The sequence below is a fragment of the Megalopta genalis genome, chromosome 11 (genome assembly GCF_051020955.1).
Source record: "Megalopta genalis isolate 19385.01 chromosome 11, iyMegGena1_principal, whole genome shotgun sequence".
NCBI lineage: Eukaryota > Metazoa > Arthropoda > Insecta > Hymenoptera > Halictidae > Megalopta > Megalopta genalis.
This window is the reverse complement of record NC_135023.1, coordinates 10418690-10428693: the sequence shown is the minus strand read 5'-3', so window position 1 is coordinate 10428693 and position 10004 is coordinate 10418690. Positions and strand designations below refer to the sequence as shown.

Genomic DNA, 10004 nt, shown 5'->3' with positions numbered 1-10004 from the left:
GACTACGAGCTTAGTCGCGGCCCGCGAAACTTCAATTACCAGCGGGACGCGCCGCCGCCGCCGCCCAGGACGACGAGTACAGGAATTTCTCCCTAATTCGCGTTCGGATTGCGCGCAAAAATGGTTAGTTTTCGGAGAGGAGATACGATTGTTCGACCGGTTTTTATCGTCCTTGACGATCGGTGATTACAAAAAGGAGCCGCGAGCCACGGATAATCGCATCTCCGCTACACGAATTGTCCATGTCTGTGCGCAATCCCGGCGCGAATTACGGAGACATTGCTGTGCAAGGTCGCGGCGACGCTACGCGGAACCGAGAGACTCGATTTTTCCGGCGTCGGTGCATCGAGGGTCCGTCCGCGCGCTTTCCGTCCCGTCTTTCTCGCTTAGGGGAAAATCAATACGCGATAACAAGGTGGCGAAACGCCGTCGATAAGGACGATATTTATTGCCCGTGTTAATATACATCTCCCGGCCGCCGGCGAACAAAAAGAGCGTAAAGCCCGCGGCCGGTCTTAATGAGCGCCGCGGAGTTTATTACCCCGCGCTTAACGGGGATTAAGACAGCTTTAAAAAGGGATGCCGCGAATAGGCGGAGCACCCGGAGCCGCTGTAAAACATTCGAGCGTCCCCGGTTAACGGCGCGCGCGTGTAATACCGATAAATCCTGATGTTCGAAGCCGTCGCGGCCACGGCGTCCGCCGCGCGCCGCGCGCGGCCGAGAAACGCTTTCCGGCGCGCCGCGAAAGAAGCTGCTGCCCCGTTGTCGGCAACATGGCGTCGCCCTCCGGGGGCTTCGCCGCGGATCGAACGCCGATCGAACCGCGATCGAATTGCGCACGCAACGTAAGCTCGGCGAGCTTACCCCGCCGTCCCCGGAAACAGAGAACACGCCGTGTTCAGCCGGGAGGAAGATGCCGCGATAATAAATATGCCCCGCGCCGGCAGTCATAAATCCCGCGTAATTGAATTTTCAACATCCATAACTGGTCGTCGCACCGTCGTCGTCGTCCTCGTACCGTCGACGCCCGGCGTCGTCCCTGTCGTACCCGTCGACGCGACCTCGGGAAATAGGATGGGATGTATCTTAAACCGAGCGGGATCGCTCTCCTTTCTATCCCTCGAAAAGGCGAAATCCCTGCCGAGCTCGCTTCGATTAAAACGCTGCCTCGTTCGGTCTCCCTTCTCTCTACCCGACGTCACCCCTCGATTCCCCACCCCGGTGTTCGCGGACTGGAACAATTTTTAATTCGCTCTCCAAACCGATTCTTTTCTTCCCCGTTCACATTCTCCCGCCGGGTCCTTCTCCGCTGACTCTCCTCCCGCGCGCCCCTTCCCCCCGCTTCCAGCCGCCGCGCGTTTTCTTTCTTCGAGCCCCGAGCAAAGCGGAAGGGAGCCGCCTTTGACGGGGAACATCTAATCAAGGATTTCTTCGAGCCCAGAATCCTCGCCCCGTCGAACTGTGTACCCGCGGCCCCTCGCTCGTCTCCTCCTTCCTCGCGAGCTCTCGTTCTTCTGCGATATCTCGGTCATCGTCGCCTCGAACACGGTCAAACGGCCGGATGCTGGGCGTCTACAGCTCGCCGCGACTCGCTCGGCAGGCGAGCTTTTAGCCACCGTGTTAGCCTATCGGCACGGCATAACGCGTCGCGACGCGTCATTAGCGGCTGCGAGCGGCGTCGGTCGCGGGGAAACTGGAATTTCTGGAACTGTACGGGTCATTAGCGATCCGGCGCCCCGTGCAAATAATACAGTCAGGTAAATCGCTTCTAATGCTCGCAGATGCGTCGACTAGATAGGAACGGACGGACGACGAGGAGGCATGCGAGCCCCGCGCGTCGCGAAGTTCGGGCGCGTCGTCGAGAGCAAAACGGAATCAATCGTCGGGGGGAGCGGGTTTCCGGGACGCGGCTCGCTGCGAGCGCGTTCTCCGTTGAATCCCGTTTTCGGAGAGGTTCGCCGGGAAGCCGGCTATCAATTTATTCATCTCGGCGAGCGTGCGGCCGCGTTGCGGCGAGCGTGTACACCGGCGACTCATTAGTATGGCCGAGCACCGCCGCGACGCAATGAATTTCTTATCGGAGGAGATCACGCCGCGATCCGGATGCGAGCCGGACGCGCGTAGAGTTTTACGCCACGGGGAAAAGTTCAGGCTATCCGGACGAATCGATGGCGGATGGATCGCCGACAACCGGTGTTCGGTGTCGGCTCTCGCGAGGAAGCGGCCGGGACGAGAGCCGAGCTTGGCTAACGCCGAACGAGCTTGGCTAACGCGAGAGATCGTGGGGAGCCGTGACGCCAGAGATTACGATAAGCCCTCCCAGCGGCGAGAAACAAATGACGTACTAACTGCATATTAACTGAACTGCCGGGCTATCCGTTGACTCCGCCTCCTGTCCGGGCCCGCCACGCGAGTACACTACCTACATGCAGGTACACGATCCTTCGGCGTCGGAGGATCACGGACTAAACTTTCGCCGGCGTGGAAACGCGGCGCGGCGCGGAGCGGAGTCCGCGCCGCGTCGCGACGCGTCCCACTACCGCCGTAATCGCCTTGTCTTCCACGATGAATCGGAATCCTGCCGCGATGAAAACCCCTATCCGGTCCGGGACACCGATCCCGACACCACCGGCCGGCCAACCGCCGTTCGATACTAACGCTGCCATTTTATTTGCCCTCGTAACTCTCTCTCGATACCGACCCGACGGCGATCTCCCCGCGATCTTCCGCGGCAACATCGTCGCGACTTCGTCCCCCGATGATTCATCACGATGGTTCAACGGCGCGCCGACCCTTTGCGACATGGGTGCTGAATCTGGACGTCAGTCGGGACGATCGGTTCCCACGCATTCTACCGGCAGAATTTCATCGTGATTTCGTTGGGACGACGGATAGGAAATGTAGGCTTAACGAATGCGATTTTCTGTTTTTCTCGCGTCGCGGCATTTTGTTTAGAGTTAATTTATTAGAGAATATGATGCAACACAATTCGATTGTGTTACAGATCTTTGAATTTGTAATGTTGATCGTGCGACGGTCCGATCTCGACTCTCGATTGTTCGTTGGTATCACTATTTCGTGGCAATTGTCTATCTTCCATTATTTCCTAAGGAGTTGTTCACAACAGGACAGTTTCACATTACAGCGACTTGATTTGGACAAGTTGTCGTAACGGTATTTATTCGAATGTAACTTTATTCGACACGAATAAAGAGTGTCTCAAATGCGTTCCAAACGGTGACAAAATAATTTATATCTTATCATTTTTATTCGAATCAATTGTTTTCCGTACGGATTTCTACACTAATGAATTCTTATTCGAACGAAATTCTATTCGGATAAATTTGCATTCGATCGAATATAGTGTCCCAAAATTATGGTATTTTTGGGAAGTGAAGGATTCCTGAGATTATTTGAAGCAACTTTTTCCTTAGCGAAAATGCAATCCGCGGCTTCGTTCGCGAGTTATCGACGGAAAACAGTGACCAATGAGAGGCGGGCGAGGCGAGAGGGCGGAGCCAATGAGCGCCAATGAACGCAGCTGAGCCTCGCGCCGGTCGACTCGCGCCTCTGATTGGTCACTGTTTTTCGTTAATAACTCGCGAACGAAGCCGCGGATTGCATTTTCGCTGAGGAAAAAGTTGCTTCAAATGACCTCAGGAATCTCCCCTTTCCGGATGGTAACATAATTATGAGATACGCCGTATATTGCGCCGATGGAACCAAATCTTTTCAGTTTAATGCTATCGGATTAAACGTCAGAGTTAGAGCGAAGCGCTTAAGTGATCGATGTAATAGTAAACTATTACTCACTCCCCAGAAGTAGCATAATTTTGGGACAACCGATATATTCGATCGAATGCAAACTTATCCGAACAGAATTTTATTGGAATATATTTATGCAGGAATTCGCGCGGAAAAGAATTGATTCGAATGAAACCGATGCAAATTATTTTGTCCGTGCTACTTTTTCGAATCGTTCGAACAAAGAACGACTCGAACAAGATATTCGACTAAAAGGCACTCATTTATTCGAAACAATCCTGATAATACCGAACTCTGCACCCGCTGTCCCGCAGCTTACGTAGCAGTTTTTACGTATTCTACCATTTCAGAATCATTCTCCTTTCATCTCTCGAACGGTGCGCACCATGCACGTTCTCGTTTCATCTCTCGAACGGTGCACTCCGAACACGCTCCTCCTCCATCGTTCGATACAGCGTGCTCCTCTTATTTCTCCAACATTTCGTATCAATTATTCTGTCATCTTCGCAACGGTGCACACCGCGTTAACTCTTTCGGCTCGAACGTTTTCGCCGTTATCGTTGGCACCGCGTTCACCGTCGTCGAGCCATTTATTCGGCGGCATCGGAACTTAATCATCGGGGTAACATTTAAAACGAAACGCTCGCGAGTCGACGGATCAATCACCGGGGGCCTTCGTTTCTCGAGATTACCGACGAGCTCTCACTGGCATGCTGCCTGCTCGTCCGCCGCGCGACACGGGGCCGAGCTCGTGAAAAGAAGATCGAAAGCACTAAAAACGGGCGATTGCCGGAGTCCCCGGCGCAGCCAGAGACCGAAATTCTAATCAGCGAAATCGGCGAACTGCGAACGCGTCCGCCGGGCGCAGGCGGTTCAGAGCGCGCAGCAGCGCGGCGTCGTCGATTCCGTCGGCGTGCCGATTCCGTTACCGACGCGGAAACAAATCGAGTACGTGTAGACGCGGGTATATATCGCTCGTCGCCACAAAGTTGTTCCATTTTCGTCGGGAGCCCGTGGTAAACGGAGCGTCGCGGGCTCGTCTCACTGTACGTGCTTCGAGATTCATGCATGAGAAGAAGAAGAAGAAGAAGAAGGAGAAAAAAAGAAGAAGACGAAAAAGATGACGACGACGACGACGACGAAGAAGACGAAGAAGAACGGAGGGATGCTCTACGGCGTGCTCCGCTCGAGCAAAGTATCACCTTTCGGCCGGATCTCGGCAAGGAAAATTCCAGGTGCGTTAAAAGGGGCCGGAATAACGAGGGCGTAACGAGATCTTGTCAATTTTTCATAACAAGCGTCCGACGTCGGAGCGAAAGAGAAACGCCCCGCGTTACTTCTTTACACGCGAAACGAGGGGGCCGAGGGGAACGCCGAATAGGAGGAGGCCGGAGCGGGTGGAGGCGTGGGTGGAGGCGTGGGAGACGGGAGTGAGAAAATTTAATTTCAGACAACAAGACGCGTTTCTGGTAAGGTAGCAGAACATCGGGGGGAGGTCAGCCGAGGCGAGAAAGGTGAACTCCGTTGTTGAATTTGCTTTAATAACGCGTTAATATGAGTACAATCGATTGCGTCGGCGTGCACGTCGGTGGAAGCGCTGTTCACGGTGGTCCGGTTGCATAGCCGGTCGGTGTTTGGACCGACGGTAGAAATCGGAGGGCATGGGCCGGGCCCGCAACGGCGGTGGTGGGCCCGTTGCGGCCCGAGCGGACGCCCCGAGGAGAGTCCCGCGTCGCCGCGGTCCACTCGATCGGATCCACAGGATCCCACGGCCGATTTACGCTTCGTCCGCCTTGACCTTCTCGGTCTGAGCGGAGACGGCGTCAGGAGCGGGCTCCGGCTCGTGGATGCCCATCCATTTGCAGCGCTTCTGCAGCTCTTGACGATACCTGCGCGCACAATTCATTCTCTGATCGTCGACGATTCCGTTGCCCGGCGATTCGCTTGTGTTGTCCGAGTTTATTTCCCGTTTACTCGCGCCAGTTATTCGGCCTGGCGAATCCTCGACGCTCGCAGCCGACAGCGCGCGAAAGCGACCTTCGAACCCTACAATCTAAAAAGGCTTGGACTTACCTTGGATGATTGATTGCGTAGATCCAGGGGTCGATGCAGGAAACAGTTTTGGCGAAGACGGCCGGCAGCATCGTGGAAATCGGCGACAACAATTCCCTGGAAGAAAGAACGGCGCGCGGTTTAGATTCTCGTCGATGTCGAGGTTAGATCAAGATTATGTCCGCGGTCAGTGTCAAGGTTCAACTACCGGTTGCCGAACGCTCCGATCATAGCAACGGCGGCATAAGGCGTCCACGCGACCAGGAACAGGAAGAAGATGGTGAACGCGACCTTGGCGATCCTCATCTCGACGCTCCTCTCTTTGTCCTGGTTCGACACCAGCGACTTCACGTTCATCTTCTTAGCCTGTTGGTCGAACGGTAGCCATTAGATCGATGGGACTTGTGGGAAGGTGATTTCGAGGATAGTTGACCTGTTCTTTCAACATCTTCTCGTGATTGCGGATGGACTGGAACAGCTGGGAGTAGAAGTAGATGATGAATATCAGAGGTATCACGTACGACCAGACGAAGATGCTCGAGACGAAGACTTTGGTGTCCTGGTCCTCCGTGAGGAAGTCGAACGAGCAGGTGGTCAGGAATCCCTCTGGAAAAGGTCGGGATAGATGAAGCGCTTATTATTAATTATTATATAATATAATTATTATGTATGATAGATTAAGCGCTTTCTTATTTTGCAATTCTGCAAAGTTCCGAGAATCTTTCGTGGAAAACGCTTGAATAAGTTCTATTATCGAGAGCAAGTTTTGTAATAAGAATTTTGCAAATTCCAAATGAATTCGGTCTTCTCACTTTTGCGAAGCAGTATATGCCAATTAGTATTATTGCTTGGTAGGTTTAGTAGTAGTTAACGTTTCCGACTTCTGCGATAGCAGCGATGATCCTACGGTGTACAGTAATGTCTCCCTAACTGACGCTCTTGGTCTATAAAACTGGACAATTTGGGAAGAGGAGATACGATTATTCGAGCCTTGTGGTTTGCTTTTATAATTACGAATTTGCAACAATTATAAAAACGAGCCGCAAGGCTCGAACAATCGTGTCTCCTCTTCCGAAATTGTTCATTTCTGTGGAAAATCTGAGCGTCAATTAGAGACATATTACTGTATATCGTTTTATAAGATCAAGAAGGTTGAATTTACTCGAACCCTATACGATTTCTATCATAATATACACATTAATGAATAAGATTATAAAACAATTTCTTGTTTTATAATCCGATCCACTGCGTCGCAAATAAATTTTTTTAAAGAAATCGACGGACAGTTTCCGAAAGTAGACACTTCCGGCTTCAAAATGAGCCAAGTGCTATTCTTGTATGATTTTTTTGCACGAAGTTGTAGCTGTCTGAATATCAACAATTTTTTCGAAAATTTGAAACTATGACAAAAGTTGCAGGCGGCACGTTTTTATAGTTACCGATTGTCAAGAACCATAGAAACGAGGTGCAAGATTCGAATAATCGTATCTCCTCTTCCCAAACTGTCCATTTTTCAGCGCGAACTGAGCGTCAATTACGGAGGCATTACCGTATACGATGTCCGACCCACGGAAACCTATTCTACGGTAGCTTACGTCGCGACGAATCGCCTTCGATTTCATAATTCCGCCGAATTCAGCGAGCGATTAACGCGTTCAGGGCGAATACAATGCGGCGGGTTCGCGCGGGCAGCCGCGCCGGCATTTCAAAGTTACGAGCCGCCGAGATTAGGGCCATTTGTCTCCCCAGCAAATTACCGAATATCGCCAAAGACCAAAAGTCGCGTTAACACCGAAGCTTAGGTTTCAATGGACCCGGCTCGCGACTCTTGCGGAATTGACCATAGGGCCGATGGCTGGGTCGCCGGGGCCTACATTGCCGCCGGAGCTTGCGGCGAGCCAGCCATCGGGCTTTTCGGCGAGAAGAAGAGCTTCGTTACCGGTGGTGTATCGACCCCAGACCTTCATCAGCGGCATCACGCTGAACGGCGAAGCCCAGAACCACGTGCAGGCGACCAGAACCGCCGCCTGCTTCGTGTTTAGACGGCCGTCGATCGGGCAGGAGATGGTCCTACGCAAAATAAGCTCGGTCAAAACAGAATTATAGAACAATTTCTCGGCTCTCGGAAAGATCGAAAAATCCAGAGCGCGAATCGTCATGGTTAAATTTGCAGAGATTCGTCGTCGTCGTCGACAGCGACCTGTATCGATCGAAGGCGATGGCAGCGTTGGTAATCGCCTGGCCCATTCCGGAAATGGAGCCCAGGATCGCGTAGATGTCGCAGCCCAGTTCCCATCCGATCATCCGCTCGAGGAAGCAGTTGATCAGAAACATGGGCATCTCGGCGCACATCAACAGATCGAACATCGCCAGGCTGACTACGAACATGTTCGACGCCGTTCGCAGGCATTTCGACCTGAAAGCAAAAGCCCGAATCGGGTCTAGGGGTTGTCCGGGGGGTTGGTATCGATTCTCGAGGGAGGATTCCGTTGTTGCTCGAGGGATGGCACCACCGCCACCGGCTTCGCAATATCCGGTTCCACGGGAAAAGATCCGTGGCAAAGATCCTTCTCCTCGATTTAGCAATAATTTCATGGCGAACCCTCGGCGGCTTATCGGTCGAGTACAAAGTATACTCGTTGAAAATCCGGCGAGGGCTCGGAGAAAGATCGCTGAACCAGGATCGGTTATCGTCGCCGGCAGCAGCTCCCTGCTCCCCGGCCGCGCGTACACTTACGTGCTAAATATCCATATGACGCATCCGTTGCCTACCAGGGACATCATAAACATTATGGTGTAGATAAGCGCGAGGCCCATGTGCCAGAACTTGCCGGGCGCCATGAACCCCCTCCAGTGCGGGTGGACGAGCTCGGAATGCTCCGGGGGCACGTTCCATCCCAGGAATCTCTCTCGCATCGACGGGACATACCTGACGGCCGATAAAAGCACACCATCAGTACCCCCGTTCGCGGAACGGAACAACGGTTTCACCCGTTCACGAACGAAGGCCGACGCACCCGCTGTCCTCGCCGATGAAGGCCAGCGGCCCGTTGAGTATGGTGTCGTTGCGCATCAGCATCCCTAGACGACTCGAAGACACTCGCCGGTGTCCTGTACACGCTCGTTACACGGGAGTCCTTTGCGATCGGTGGTCGCGACGATTCGAACTTGTCCGCGGCGGACAGCGAAATGGCGGCACGCGCACAACGGGAACCAAAAAGAACGCGGGGCGATGGGTGCGGGATCGGGGTGTCGGGAGCAGAGCGGAGCGACAGAGAGGTAGAGAAAAAAAAAGAGGAACGGTTGCGAGCAGCTCTCACGACCAAAAGGATCAAAGGTGCCGGCGCAACACACGGCTTGAAGTGAGACGCGGTACAGAAGGCCGTGTATGCGTTCCGCAACTCACTTGACTCGGTCGAGCCCGGGCCTGTCCTTTTATACCGCCGCGGCGGCGACCCGCAGATCCCGAATGGCGTGCCGGTTGAGAGTTTAATTTGATTTGCGATTTACAAATGCGAGAAACCTTTAGTTCGGCTGAGTCTAGGCGGTCACGCGAACCGATCTCCGTTCCGTGATCCACGGTCTACGCCGTGCTCTCTAAAACCCGGCTCCGGCACGCGCCGCCCACGATGCCCTTTCCCGGCCATTCTTAATCTGTCATCAAGGTTAACAGCACTCGAACGGCGAACGGTGGTCCCCCGAGCCGCGAAAACAATCCCGCGGAGTCCAGCGAAAATAGGAGAAGTTCCGTTCTATTTCGAAGTTCCTCGATCCGTCCGCGAGCAGCTGCTGTCCTAAATTCTACGAAATCGCTAAACCGGCTCCGGCGAAATTGGGGCCAGACAATGACACGCGTTGACGTGCACGCAGATTACTTTCCGCCGGCCTTGATCCAGACTATAACTTCATTTGCTCCCGACGCCAATGTAGGCCATTTCAAAAGCGAACAGAGTTACTCGATTACGCGCGCCCCTCCGAATTCGCCGCTGGCCGCGCGGAGCCGTAATTTCGCTGCTTGGCCGAGGCGGGCCATTAAGCCACGCCCATTCGAAACGGGCCTCGCCTACTTAGGGGCATTCGGACGTCGTATCTGAGACATTTCGGCGGTTCTTGGAGCGCGGTTTGAGCGCGCAGATCGCAGGCAATGAATGGAAAAAAAGGTGGAATCGAGGACCGCGATTGGAGC

General features: G+C 53.6%; 1 protein-coding gene across 1 annotated transcript; it reads right to left on the bottom strand.

Moving 5' to 3' along the window:
- Positions 1-5286: 5286 nt before the first annotated feature.
- On the bottom strand, positions 5287-9236 carry Rh5 (Rhodopsin 5). Its single transcript, XM_033480250.2, has 8 exons — positions 8836-9236; positions 8556-8747; positions 8019-8234; positions 7758-7888; positions 6252-6424; positions 6027-6184; positions 5840-5935; positions 5287-5655 (listed from the first exon to the last, which is right to left on the bottom strand). Exons 1-8 carry the CDS (start codon positions 8895-8897, stop codon positions 5544-5546), a joined length of 1140 nt encoding a protein of 379 aa, XP_033336141.2. The 5' UTR covers positions 8898-9236; the 3' UTR covers positions 5287-5543.
- Between the last annotated feature and the right edge of the window lie 768 nt (positions 9237-10004).